This window comes from Drosophila willistoni, assembly GCF_018902025.1.
Source record: "Drosophila willistoni isolate 14030-0811.24 chromosome XR unlocalized genomic scaffold, UCI_dwil_1.1 Seg144, whole genome shotgun sequence".
Taxonomy (NCBI): Eukaryota; Metazoa; Arthropoda; class Insecta; order Diptera; family Drosophilidae; genus Drosophila; species Drosophila willistoni.
In genome coordinates, this window is record NW_025814057.1 from 4,983,713 (window position 1) to 4,996,325 (window position 12,613).

The 12,613-nt window shown below is 35.4% G+C and overlaps 4 protein-coding genes and 2 non-coding genes across 6 annotated transcripts; all 6 read right to left on the reverse strand.

Annotated features, from left to right (window-relative positions):
• Window positions 1-3,727: 3,727 nt before the first annotated feature.
• Window positions 3,728-4,307, reverse strand: LOC6638580. The gene is made up of 2 exons (XM_002062182.3): window positions 4,122-4,307; window positions 3,728-4,031 (listed from the first exon to the last, which is right to left on the reverse strand). Exons 1-2 carry the CDS (start codon window positions 4,213-4,215, stop codon window positions 3,814-3,816), a joined length of 312 nt encoding a protein of 103 aa, XP_002062218.1. The 5' UTR covers window positions 4,216-4,307; the 3' UTR covers window positions 3,728-3,813.
• Window positions 4,308-4,794: 487 nt separating this feature from the next.
• LOC6638579 lies at window positions 4,795-5,436 on the reverse strand. The gene has a single exon (XM_002062181.1). It carries the CDS (start codon window positions 5,434-5,436, stop codon window positions 4,795-4,797), a length of 642 nt encoding a protein of 213 aa, XP_002062217.1.
• A 983-nt stretch (window positions 5,437-6,419) lies between these two features.
• On the reverse strand, window positions 6,420-9,862 carry LOC6638578 (syntaxin-12). The gene is made up of 3 exons (XM_002062180.4): window positions 9,743-9,862; window positions 8,162-8,906; window positions 6,420-7,284 (listed from the first exon to the last, which is right to left on the reverse strand). The coding sequence occupies exons 2-3, from the start codon at window positions 8,853-8,855 to the stop codon at window positions 7,106-7,108; spliced, it is 873 nt and encodes a 290-aa protein (XP_002062216.1). The 5' UTR covers window positions 8,856-8,906; window positions 9,743-9,862; the 3' UTR covers window positions 6,420-7,105.
• Window positions 9,863-10,114: 252 nt separating this feature from the next.
• On the reverse strand, window positions 10,115-12,127 carry LOC6639162 (40S ribosomal protein S4). Its single transcript, XM_002062179.4, has 6 exons — window positions 12,080-12,127; window positions 11,868-11,903; window positions 11,545-11,803; window positions 11,369-11,466; window positions 10,725-10,896; window positions 10,115-10,477 (listed from the first exon to the last, which is right to left on the reverse strand). The coding sequence occupies exons 2-6, from the start codon at window positions 11,868-11,870 to the stop codon at window positions 10,224-10,226; spliced, it is 786 nt and encodes a 261-aa protein (XP_002062215.1). The 5' UTR covers window positions 11,871-11,903; window positions 12,080-12,127; the 3' UTR covers window positions 10,115-10,223.
• On the reverse strand, window positions 10,539-10,692 carry LOC6638577. Its single transcript, XR_049608.2, has one exon. It is a non-coding gene; the product is annotated as a small nucleolar RNA psi28S-3327 (small nucleolar RNA).
• Window positions 11,168-11,319, reverse strand: LOC6638576. The gene has a single exon (XR_049607.2). It is a non-coding gene; the product is annotated as a small nucleolar RNA psi28S-3327 (small nucleolar RNA).
• Window positions 12,128-12,613: the final 486 nt, after the last annotated feature.

Below are 12,613 nucleotides of genomic sequence, written 5' to 3' on the forward strand. Positions count from 1 at the left end.
CGGCCCAAAAAGTAATTCATCAAGAAAGGTCGTGGCTTGGTTACTATTTCCTTCCGAGAAAGGAGTCATTTATGATCATGAAGTGAGCTCATTTATCACTATTGTTATCAGAAAGACAATACGATATTTCATAAAATTTTTACGTGAGGCACTTCAGATTGAAAACAAAATTGTAAAAGTTTTGTCTGTGCAACATTAAGATTAACATAATTCTTGAATTTTTGTAGGAAGGGCTACTTGGTTGTGGGCACAAACTAGCTAATCGGTTGACGGTTGAGTAGTGTATAAAGAAGAACAGTCAAACAACTGAAGAAACCTTTAAGGACATCTTAACTGTTTAACTAAAAAAAATGTGCTTAAGCTAAGATGAAAAATTTAAAGAAACATTTTGCTAGTGACGCGAAAAAAAAACTTGTCGAAAATGCCAGTTGAGCTTTTAAGTTGGCCCAACACTAATTTGTCAATGAAAAACTTTTAGCTAAAATTTGAGGAAAATTTTGTTATACAATTTAAGGCATAGTTTCACCATTCATTGACATCATTTGCAGCATTTTGAATTAAAGGAAATTGGCAAGTCATTTTGGCCACTTATCGCGCGCTTTCATTTGTTTTAAAATTAAAAAATAGTTTTGTCCAACAAACTTTTATTGCGCTGACATTTATTGGGTGTCTGGGAAAAGTTTTACCATCATGTTATTTTTTCTCACCTAGCCCGATCGACCCCTTCCCTCTTGGCCCTCCTCGCCTACTCTTTTAGTGCTTTTTGTTGAAAAATTTTTATTTAATTTTCGTTTCGTTTGATATGCAAATTGTTCTGTGCGCTTTTGATGCGCTTTTAATTAGCAAACACACACACACACAAAGAGAGAAACCAGAATATAAATAGTGTTATATATATATTCTATATAGGAAAGAGGAAGATGAAAATCCATTGGCAATTACTTGTTTTTGTTTTCTTTTTCTATGCACTTTGATTCCGCGCACTTTTCAATCGCATGCAAATGAGCAGCAGGGGGATGGAGATGGGGTTGGGCATCCTCACACCGGAACCACTTTCATCCACAGGTGAGAGAGGGAAAGAATTGTCGTCGTTTGTCGCGCTCTTGTTGAACGCTTTGCGATTTTAGTGTTTGCAAGGACAGAAAATATTGAAGAGTCCTTTGCGGATATTCACGGATGCAGAAGAGCAGCTAGCCAAAAGGTAGACGAGAAGCAAGGGAAGGGAGAATGAGGAGGAGGAGCAGCAGCAATAGGGTTTTAGTAGGTGGAGCATGCAAATGCATATTTGGGCATTCACAACAGCAATTACAACTGCCATAAAGAGAAACTAATGGAAACTAGTTGCTTTTCATATTGTCAAAAGGTAATCTCTATATACCCTAAACAAATAAACTAAATATTTTTTTCATCGAAGCCATATTCAAGTGAAATCTAAACTCTGACACGATCTAATCGGAGAAAGATTTATTTTCTCACAGAGACGTATGGATCAAAGATATATAATTGAACAAAAACACAAATATTATTGAAAAAACAGATGCATGAAGAAATCAACTACTGATCATTAGAAATTTAAAAGGGAAATGGTTTTTCCGATAAGTTTTATTCAAAATTTTTGGTTTACACTTTTGGAAAGTGTTTTGCTTATATTTTTTGCAATAGAAGTCAAAAAATTAAAGCATAACAGCAAAAAAAAAATATCATTTACTTGGATAATTGACACGAAATATTATTCCCAATGAATTTCAACTAAACTAAATAGCAACTAAACTTAAATACAAAAAAATTATAAAAGGGATCGGAAAATAGATAACAAAAATAGCTAAATAACTCACAATTTGAATTGAGTAGAGTATTTGCCACGTCGTTCAATGTTTTGTTGTTGATGAATTTGACTTTTCCATAGCTTTTAGGCTTTTGACAATTTTTTTGAGAGGTGGAGTGGGGTTGGGGTGGAGGAGGGCTTTTGAAAAACGGTTACACTTGACCAAACTTGGCCAAATGGTAAAAACTGCCAAGCGTTATGCTTGATTAACTGTCCAAATGGAACAACCGATTGAGATGAAACGGAGACTGACAGGAGTAAGGACATTTTTTTGGTTGCTTTACATTTCCAAAAAAAAAATAAAACAAAAATAAAATAGAAGAAATTTATGCATATTTCAAAAAAATGTTCAAAAATGATTGACAGGACAAAAAAGAAATTGAAGTTTTAATTTCATTTTCCTTTTTGTCATTTATGGGTTATTTGCAATGTGGGGCGAGGGGGGTGGCTCATGGCATTTGCCAGGAATTGATTGATTTGCCTTTATATACATATATAGGCGTATATTTATGTGTGAGTGCAGCTGAGCTGCATAGCATTTAATTAAAAATTGTTGAAACGGCATTAAGCGAAAGGACACCTTTCAGATGCACAAAGGATAATAAGCGGAAATCACACGACTCAAACATTCAACATCTTTTTCCCTTTTTTTCCCCATTTTTTTTCTTTTTGTTTTTTTGTCCAACAACCATTTAAAACATATATTTGCACACTGTATGCCTTGGAGCTGGCACATGGCCGTATTTGAATATCGACCAGGTAGTGTTCCAGGTTGTATCTGCTCTGTACCTGCAGAGTTTTCATGTGTCTCTGGTATTCTGCGACTGTCCTGTCCGCTCAGATGCGGTGCGGACCATCCTGTCTGTCTTTGTCTCTTTCATCCTCTCTCTCTCTGTCACACACATTTTGCGTGGCAAGGCGCACATGTAAATTTGTCCAACCTGCAAAGACAAACACTTGAAACGGACGAATGGACAAACTGACGCTGACCGCCTGTTTGTGACCACCTGCGGCATATTTCTCTCATTTTTGGCCCCCTCCTCCCGCCCTTCTGCCACACCATCATTTAATTTTTCCTTTTTTGCATACAATTGGCGACCAAAGCGAATTCCCTTCCCTTTCTATATACTTTTCTCTCTCTCTCATTCTTTCTGTGGATCTGCGAATTTTGATTTATATGAACAATGGCAATGAGCATTTTCATACATTTATGTATGAGTTTTTCACTTTCAAAATGACAAAAGGACACAATTTGGTGATCAGAGACAATAGAAATAATATTAGATGTGGTTCGAAAGGCCTTTAGAAATGCATTTTCCATGGATTAAGAGTACCCTTTGGTTTTCGCTTTTAAAATATTTAAATTCCTCATAGAATATGGAACTTCAATAGCATAAAATTCAAATTTTTGCTTAAAATTATCCATTTCTAATAGAAATTTTCATTCGTAGCATTGATAAAGTTTATAAAATGACTGGAGCTGATCTGAAGTCTTCAGAATCGAATAAAATTTAAATTAAACAAATCTGAAGCTAATCTATCCAACTTTATGAATCATTGTAAACTATTGCTTAACACATCCTGCATTATTTGGTTTATTTGACAATCTAATTTAGCAACAATATTCAATATTTATGTTTTAAATCTAAAGATTTTTTTGAAAAAGTTGTTAAAGACTGGTTACTATCAAGATAGATAAACCAACAAATAAGCATAACTAGATGTGCTCTATTTTTAGAGACAGATTAGTATGGAGATCAGTCAAGCAAATAGAGTTTTGAATCCTCTAGGCTATAGTGATTCCGATCAAAATACAATATGCAATAAAGCAGACAGAGAAATGGCTAGATGAACTCAAATACATGTGTCCCGACTTTAAAGAACATCTGATAAACTTACTTATACTTTTTAAGGCATTTCATTATATAGGTTAATATATACAGATGAAAAAGCAATTATTATTATTAACTAGACAATTATAAATAAAGTTATTCCATAGGTTTGCTTGTACTAGATGATGCAGCAGCTGCTGCCTGTGTGGCATGATGTTTGGCCACTGCCTCCTGAGCCTTGCTTAGTTGAATATAACCCTCGTGGGCCCGAGAACGTAGCTCACTTTCCACACTCTTGTTGACCGATTTGGAGATGACTGATTTGATTTTCTGGGTCTCGTTGAACTTTGATTTTTTCGCCTGGATCGGAGCATCTAGTGGGACAAATTTCAAGATATCGAATAATAAACAAAACTCTGCAAACGGCCAAACCATTGGATGAGATTTCAAGTTATTTTGCTTACTTGCTCGACGTGTGAAGGCGACTTTATTTTGCTGCTTCTTTTTGTTTTGTATGGAGGCCGGAAGTTTAGCCTTCTTGAATTTTCCCTGAGGCATTGTGCAATGTATTTAATTAAAATTTAAAATCAAAACAATAAATTAAGTTCGCAGTTGCGGCAACAGCACGTTGTTTGGTTTATCAGCTGTTTTGAACAGTTCAGGTCACACTGCTTTTTGCCATCGATATATCAGTGTATCGATAAATATCTTTAGATAAGTTATCGTTACTGCAGACCCGCTTTTTAAAAGCATTTAAAATAAAAATAACAACAACAGAAGTAAAAATTAATTTTATTCGACGGTTGGCCATAAAACAATAACTAAGATTAATACAATTAAGCAAATCATTAAAATGAACGTTAAAAATAGGCCGTACATTTTCTTCTGGCTATACTCTTGCTTTTTAGAATTAAGGTCCTTGGATCCTGCTTCTAAATAGTTGGTGGAATCACCAATATTATTTTCAACCGAATCTAGGCAAAAAGCAAAACGGGATATTAATTTAAATAACGGTTTACATATCGTTTTTATCTTCGCTGACTCACTTACTAGTGGTCAATGGTCATTAATGATTAATTTATAATTATATTTATAGATTTACGTGTGATGAGTAAATTGGATTTTGATATGCGGGATCTACTTACCCAATTGCCAACTATGATCATTAACCAAACCGCTCACTAAATTTATTATTATTTCATTTATATCAAGAATCTCCAATTCCATTAGACGCAAAATTTCTTGACGCTTCAGCAATAAACAATCGCCTTTTTGCTGCCATTGGTCAGACATCGAGTCGAAAGACTCTCTAGCTATAGTTTCCTTGCCATCCTGCTGATTCGACTCCTTATTGGTGTCCCAAAATAGTTTGTCACTTTGCCGTGCCGCTAATACAATACGTTTTTGCACAGAAACATAATGCTTGATCACATTAAAATAGTTTCTTTTGATTTTATCCACATTGATCTTTTGCTGCAGATCACCAGTGCTAAAAACTGTGTGAAGACCCTCGATATTCTCTCCAGTATTTCGAATACGATTATTTGTCTTCTGATAGATGATAAGAATACGATCACGCAATTCCGCCAAATCTTTTGGAGTTCCAATTAATTTCAATTGCTTATCCAAGTGGTCGCAACTATTCTGAATTAAGGCAATATTAACTTCTATATCTTTGTAGAAGGATGCATAATCCGTATTCCAGTTAGTTGTTCCACGAGAATGCATTTCAATACTTGTTATCCTATTATTAGGATTAAGGGTCAGCCGGGGATCCATGTTGGAGCAGAAGTGATTGGATCGAAGCTTATCACACAACTGAACAACTTGTGCAAAAGTTTCTGAGAATAACGACTCTCGGCATGAATAACAATTACATTACTAATTCAAATCCTTACAACGTTTGTTTGCGAGTATTATTAGATTATCGTCTCATTAAAATAATTAAAGAACTAACTTATCTTTAATTATTTTCAAATCAGCGCACTCGCTACACATTTGCCAATTTGTAAAAAATCACAAGAAAATAAAGTAAGGATACTTACATATGTGTAATTATTAGCTGTAATATATTTTACAAATATTTTTTGAAAATATTGGTAAATATTTAAAATTGTTGAAACAAATTAGTTTCTTATCAAAACTATTAAATATCCTGCATTTTTGACTTTTAAAAATTACTGGTATTTAACGGAACTTTTTTGATGAGGAAGCCACATACATATGTATGTACGTATAGGTACATTTGTCTGTATATGTAACAAGCCTCTTGATAATCCTGCCAAATTGCTTTTTAAATGTATTTCAATGCAATAATATGTAAATATGTAAATTTTTATACATATTTATTCCTAAAAAAAAATGTCCTCTAAGTTGATTTTAACGAGCGTCGCATATTTATATGTAAATGTCTGTACTAAGCCTCTTTGAGACTCCCGCGCTCATTTACCGTAACAAAGTTTTCTTTGACTTACCCAGTAGCGCCAGGCAAGAAGCCAGCGCACCAGTAAAGAATCTTATTAGTTGCTTTTTACGACTTGTTTTCTTTCCTTTTCGTAGGATATCATAGGCAGCTAATTGTTTTTTTTAAAAAGATCCACAGTTTTGGTTTTCACTAATACGTTTCACTTGTTAAAACAATTTTCTTGCCGGGAGCTTATTAAATATCAACCAACTTTGCTTCAACATCTGGCAACACTGATAGCTGCTTGCATTTATCGATAAGTCCCGCGCCAATAATTTGCCGATAAATCAATCGAAAATTAAGTTCAAATATATCTTAATTTTATTATTTTGTTTTCTTTTCTTTTAGATTGCAGGCTCACTTATTTAATCAATTTCCAATAATTGTTAACATATATATTTGTTGTTGCCTATTTGCTTGTATTTGTTGTATGTTGCTTTGCTTCTTCTTTTTCATATGTTTCCCTCATTTTTTGTTTTTTGTTAACTAAATACAAAATGTAAAACAAAACAAATAATTTTCACATTCAATGCAAAACACAATATTTGTTTTTAACAAGATTAAACTGATTAACATTTAAAAGCGCTGAATAATTTGTTGTTGTTGTTTGCTGTTATTGTGGTTTTTGTTGTTTTTGTTTTTTTGCAACAACTTTGAAAGTTATTTATAATTTGTTGATCTTGTTGTTGTCTTTACTCACTTAGTGAATAAACAGAATTTCGCTTTCCAACATTTCATATATATATTATATGTATGTATGTATGTATGTATATCGACTTATTCTTTCTGTTTTGTTTTTTTGTTGTGTTGTTGTTTTTTTTCTGTTTTCTCTTGTTTTTATAAAAACTGTTTTACAAAAAAATTATTAAATATGCTATTCCGCTTTTTTGTTTGCGTTTATATGTATGTATATGTGTATGTGTAAGTGTGTGTGTATGTGTATGTATATGTATGTATGTGTGTGTATATATATATATAAAACAATTAACTGCTGAATTTGGCAACAACAATGCCAGTTACAATTAAACCTATTATCACAGCAATTACTAAAAGTATTAGAATCTTGCGACGATAGCTCTGACGACTTCTAGCCGCCTTAGCCAATTCCGAGCGCCCCTCCTCCACATTGCTGGCCGCCTGCTCAATACTGTTCTCAATTAAATCTATGTAAAAAGATTCATTTATATAAAATAAAGTTGTTTAACAAAATATTGGCATTATTAACTTTGGCATGCCAAAGTTTATACTCTTGCAGTGCAATTTATACCTTCTATCCCCCTCTCTCTCTCTCTTAAAGATACAGTGCTACGTCTATCTCTTTCCCTTCCTTTGTTCTCTAGCTCTCTATTTTAGTTAAGACAAAGTCTCAATTTTTAGATATTTAATCCTATAACTAATTTTTATTACTTTTAAATCTGTCTCTTTTCTATTCGGTGCAATTTTTTTTCTCTCGCTCTCTATCTATTCTCTGTATCTCCTTCTCTTTCTTGTTTGCTCTCCTCTACCTTTGTCTTGTATATCTCTGACTTTTCAGACTTCAAACATATCAAAACTATACAAAAAAAAAATATAGAAAAATAGAAAAATCCAAAATATTGGAACTATAAAAATTTACAAATTTTTGTGTTTTCAAAATCTATAAAAGTTAACAATTTAATTTTCTTAATACAATCACAACGAACTGTTCTATGGTCAACAAGATTAGATTAGAGAAAAATGTGTACTATATGATAGTAATTTTAGATAAGTGCTAAAAGAAAGTATTCCATTCTTTTTTAAATGCCTTAAAGAAGGACAAAGGATTGTCTCTAGACAAAGTATTTTTCGAAAACTTAAGCAACTACAATTCCTACAAACTACATTTTTTCATGTATCAATGGCGGACGGCTTAAGAAAAATAAAAGAGATTAATTTGCATTAAAATCAGACACACATTGTGATAAGGAATCTATCTATATACATATGTATAGCTACAATTGATTATATGTATGTAGTATGTACAATCTCTGCATGAGTATTGGGGACAATTTTGATACTCACCCAATTGTTCACCCTGTTGATGGACATAACTCCTTAATGTGCCCATTATTTGATGCGTATCAATGACATCGGACGCTATAAGTGTCAGTTGCCGTTCACGTTCCACTAACATATCATGCTCCTGTTGCATGGATGCCTGCTCCTGCCGCTGCTCCTGTAGAAGCTCTGCTCTGGCATTCACCTCTGCCTCATGATCCGCGACTAACATTTGCTGATAGCTTTGTCGAGCCGCCGATGAGATGCGTTTCTGTATAGTTGAGTATTTTTCAATCACATTCTGAAACTCTTGTGTCAGTTTCTCCCATTGTAATCTCTGCTGACGATCACCATGGCGGACAACAGCCCGCAGGCGTTCCAAATCCTGTCTGGTTGTGGCTACTTTAGCATTTGTTTTTGTATTAATGCCGTGGATTTTCTCATGCAATGCTGGCATTTCTTTGGGTGTGCCAATGAATTTTAATTGCTTCTCCAATTGCTTGGAGCTGTTGAGCACGGATGTGATATTGTGGCCAATATCCTCGCTGAGCGACATAAACTCTGTGGGACTGAAGCCAGACGAGCCGCCCGGTGTGGTGAAATTAACATCAGGCATTACAGCAGCCGTATCAGCGGTGGCTCCATAATCCCGGCGTAACGGCACTCCACCTCCACTTCCACTTCCTTCAGCTGATGATGGATTCAATGCCTGTGACATATTTGCTCTTGTGTTGCTCTTCTACTCCTTGGTCGGGTTGACGACGGGGCTCTGTTGTTTTCGGGAAAGCGTAAAGAAGACACAGAGAAGTTGCTTGAATAACTAAATGGGTGCGACTGATACCACAAATAGCAGAAAAACCAAGAAAGCTAAAGAGGGCTTTCCATTGAGAATTGTGGTTGTGTTTGTACTAGTATGTAGAAAATGGCTCATATCCACATGAGGAATGGAGGGGGGGTTTAGAATGGGTGGAAGGGAATGTGATGGTGTGCAGGGGTGGGCGGTGCTGTCTTTGCATTGCGCAAACAAGCAAATCCCTACAAATGAATCACATATGTATGTAGTATGACTTCTAAATAACACTCGTTTTCTTTCATTACTTTTCGTAACCAGGGCTGGACAAACGCTTTTTTGGCGGGCACATAGTATCCAAAAACCAAATACATATATTTATTATCAAAAGGTATAATTGATCAAAATGGGATCTCTTCAGCTATATAAAATCTATGTTTATGGTAAGCCACCGTTGAATACATTTATAGATGTACATATATGTATTTCTATGCTCTCTACATTTCTCCAGCCCTTGCAAGAACTAGAGCTAACATTGTTTTTTTTTTTTTTTTTTGTTCTTGTTATTATTTGTGCACTGAAAGTTATCAACATATGATGTAGTCATGCATGTTTGTGTGCGTGTGTCTGTACGGTTGTGTATGAGTGTGCATCTGTGTGTGTGTGTAATTACTTGTTTCTCTTCGCATATGATTTGCGGATAGAAGTGGGTGGAGAAGGAGGAGCAGCAGCAGGAAAAGTGGGTTGCGGTGGGCAGTCCAAACGCAAAACGAAGACAAGTTTTTTATGGTTTCACAGCAATCATATTTAGTTACCTGGGGATTTGACTGCACAGCTAAATATTTCCTCGTTTCCTTTTTGTAATGCCAATGTCAATGTCTTTTTGCCTTTTGCTTAATTCCAATGCCTTTACCAGTGTTGCCAGAGTATGGAATTAGGGTTTTATTTTTGTTGATTTTGGCAACACTGACTTTCTCCCACCTCCTTGGGGGCAGTGTGACCAAAATTTTTTTCGGCTTTAAGGCCTGACAAAAAGTGCTAAGGTCTGAGTAAAAGTCCTAAGGCTGAGTAAATAGTAGAGTTGCCACTACAAATGAAAACAGTGATGTAGAAAATTATTCACCACCTCAAGAATTTAGGCGCCCCCTCTCTTAGCACAGAGATACGAAAAACACACGTTTTAAACGTCGATTTTTGTTTTTGTTTTTAATTCCGTAGCTTAATGTACAGAGTTATAATAAAAGGTAAAAATCCTTATTACTCTCATTCCCTCTGTTCTTACAACTCCCTGACAATTTAATGGGTCTTAGCGGCCAAACGCTTGTCACGCTCCTCAGAAATGCTCAGCTTAACACCCTTGCCCTTTGGCAACGAGATGTAGGGCTTGTTGCCCTTACCAATGATGAACACATTGGTCAAACGGGTGGCGAACACATGACCCTGGGAATCCTTGATGTGGACAATGTCGAAGGAACCAGGATGACGCTCACGGTTGACAACAGTGCCAACACGTCCCAAATTCCTGCCTCCAGTGATCATGCAGAGGTTGCCTACAACGATACATTGATAAATTACACATTAGTCAGTTAAAACTAGATAAAAATATTTTTCAGATGTAATTGCACGTAAAAGTTACTGAAATGGCTAGAGTTTACCAAAATCAGTGACCGTCGTAACAAAAATTGCTTTTGGCTTTGTATTTGAACCACGCAACTTGAGAGAATTGCTTCTCCATACATTTTGTGGTCTTCGAACCAGCCAATCAATAAATTTAGGGAAATCTTGAATCATATTTACCCGAATCGAACTTGATGTAGTCGGTGATCTTGCCAGTGGCAATATCCACCTGCACGGTATCGTTAGCATGGATCAAGGGATCGGGGTAACGGATGGTACGGCCATCGTGTGTGACCAGGAATGGGACACCCTTGGCACCCAATTGATTCTTCTTGACCTTGCACAGCTTGTACTATAAAAAAATACCACAAAATTAGTTGAATAACAAACACAATATAAGTCGAGATATACAAAAAAAAAAACTACTCTCTCTCTTCGTAAAATCTTTAGTTTTGCAGCACTCTTTACTCGAAGTATCTCGAAGTGGGTAAAAAAAAAAAAAAAACGTGGACTGCTTGCACCATAAAATGTTACAACTGGCGGGCAAATCAGCGAAATCAAGAATTTTACTTGGCTGAGAGTCTCTTCACTTTCAATTTCACATTTTGTAGATGACCATTTTTAATTGTAATTGCACGTAAAAGTTACTGAAATGGCTGTGAATATGCCAAGATCAGTGACCGTCGTAACAAAAATTGCTTTGGGCTTCATTTTGAACCAATGTAATGTATCACTTTAAAAAAAAACATAAATCGGTCTTCGATAAAGCCCACAATAAAAAAAAAACACAGGAAAAAAAAGGTAACCAAATCGTTAACACACACCTTGGCCTCCTCAGCGGAGATACGGTGAATGGTGAAACGTCCCTTGACATCGTACACCAAACGGAAGAACTCGCCGGTCTTCTCCAGGGTGATGACATCTATAGAAGAGCAAGAAAATAAATTGCATTTTTAGTATTTATTAGCACACATGTATATGTATATATGACTTCTCTTACCCATGTATCCAGCAGGGTAGGTGGGATCGGTACGGACTTTGCCGTCGACCTTAACTAGACGCTGCATCACAATTTTGGTGACCTCAGCTCCGTTCAGGGCATACTTGAGACGGTTTCTCAAGAAGATCAACAAAGGCAGCGACTCACGCAACTTGTGTGGACCGGTCGATGGACGAGGAGCGAAAACACCTCCCAATTTGTCCAACATCCAGGCCTTGGGGGCGGCCAAACGCTTCAAATGCTTCTTAGGACCACGAGCCTACAGCGATAAAATGTTTGAAATTGTATTGTAAAGTTAAACAAAATGTATTGTTTTTACTTACCATCTTGTACGATTCAATATATTGTACGGGCGGTTACTGTAAATACAAGAAAGCAAAAATTCATTGAAATTTGTACGAAAAAGACCAAGCCAATAATCCAGCATATCATCATTTGCGAATAGTTTAGGTTCTCGTTGAAAGATTTCCATTGTTTTTATGGCACAATAACAAGAGATTGCCGAATTATTAGCGTATTATTTTTTTACACGTACCGTCCGTCTTGCAATACAACAGGAAAAGGAAGATATTTCGGTCAAGTGTGACCAGGAGCCAAACTGGCCGGTGTCACAAAAATACTAGATATCGGAACTAGTTATCGAAATGCAACGATGGGTATTTTATTTACAACACTACAACTTATCGATAATTGTGGGCTCTCCCAGAATAACGTATTGACAGTTTTTAATATTTTGAATAAAGCAGCTGAGTAAATACAAAATTTCTCTTAGAAACTTGTGCTGGTTCGCTTACTATATGCCACCCGCCAAATGTTTTATTTAAATTGCCATATTAATTTTACAATTGAGTTTATTTCTGTTTTTTTTTTTTAGTTTTTGTTTTTTTTTATGTTGTTGGTTTGTTTTACTTTCACATAGTTAATGCTTAAATATTCAAACTCAATTTCTTGTTTTGTTTTTGAATTGAAGCATTAAAATAATTACAATCTGTAAAACCTACTTATACATTAAACTGTGGCATCAATTCAAATTACCAAATTTTCTTATGGTTTTACTTTGTTTTTGTAT

What these genes read in the sequence shown, in the direction of transcription:
- LOC6638579 (XM_002062181.1), bottom strand. Translation starts at nt 5,436, where the DNA reads ATGGATCCCCGGCTGACCCTTAATCCTAATAATAGGATAACAAGTATT.
- LOC6638580 (XM_002062182.3), bottom strand. Translation starts at nt 4,215, where the DNA reads ATGCCTCAGGGAAAATTCAAGAAGGCTAAACTTCCGGCCTCCATACAA. An exon ending in CGCCTTCACACGTCGAGCAA is followed by an intron (nt 4,032 to 4,121) that starts GTAAGCAAAATA and finishes TTGTCCCACTAG; the next exon opens with ATGCTCCGATCCAGGCGAAA.
- LOC6639162 (XM_002062179.4), bottom strand. An exon ending in CTACCCTGCTGGATACATGG is followed by an intron (nt 11,467 to 11,544) that starts GTAAGAGAAGTC and finishes GCTCTTCTATAG; the next exon opens with ATGTCATCACCCTGGAGAAG. An exon ending in TCTCCGCTGAGGAGGCCAAG is followed by an intron (nt 10,897 to 11,368) that starts GTGTGTGTTAAC and finishes ATTTTTTTATAG; the next exon opens with TACAAGCTGTGCAAGGTCAA.
- LOC6638578 (XM_002062180.4), bottom strand. Translation starts at nt 8,855, where the DNA reads ATGTCACAGGCATTGAATCCATCATCAGCTGAAGGAAGTGGAAGTGGA. An exon ending in TCAACAGGGTGAACAATTGG is followed by an intron (nt 7,285 to 8,161) that starts GTGAGTATCAAA and finishes CTTTTTACATAG; the next exon opens with ATTTAATTGAGAACAGTATT.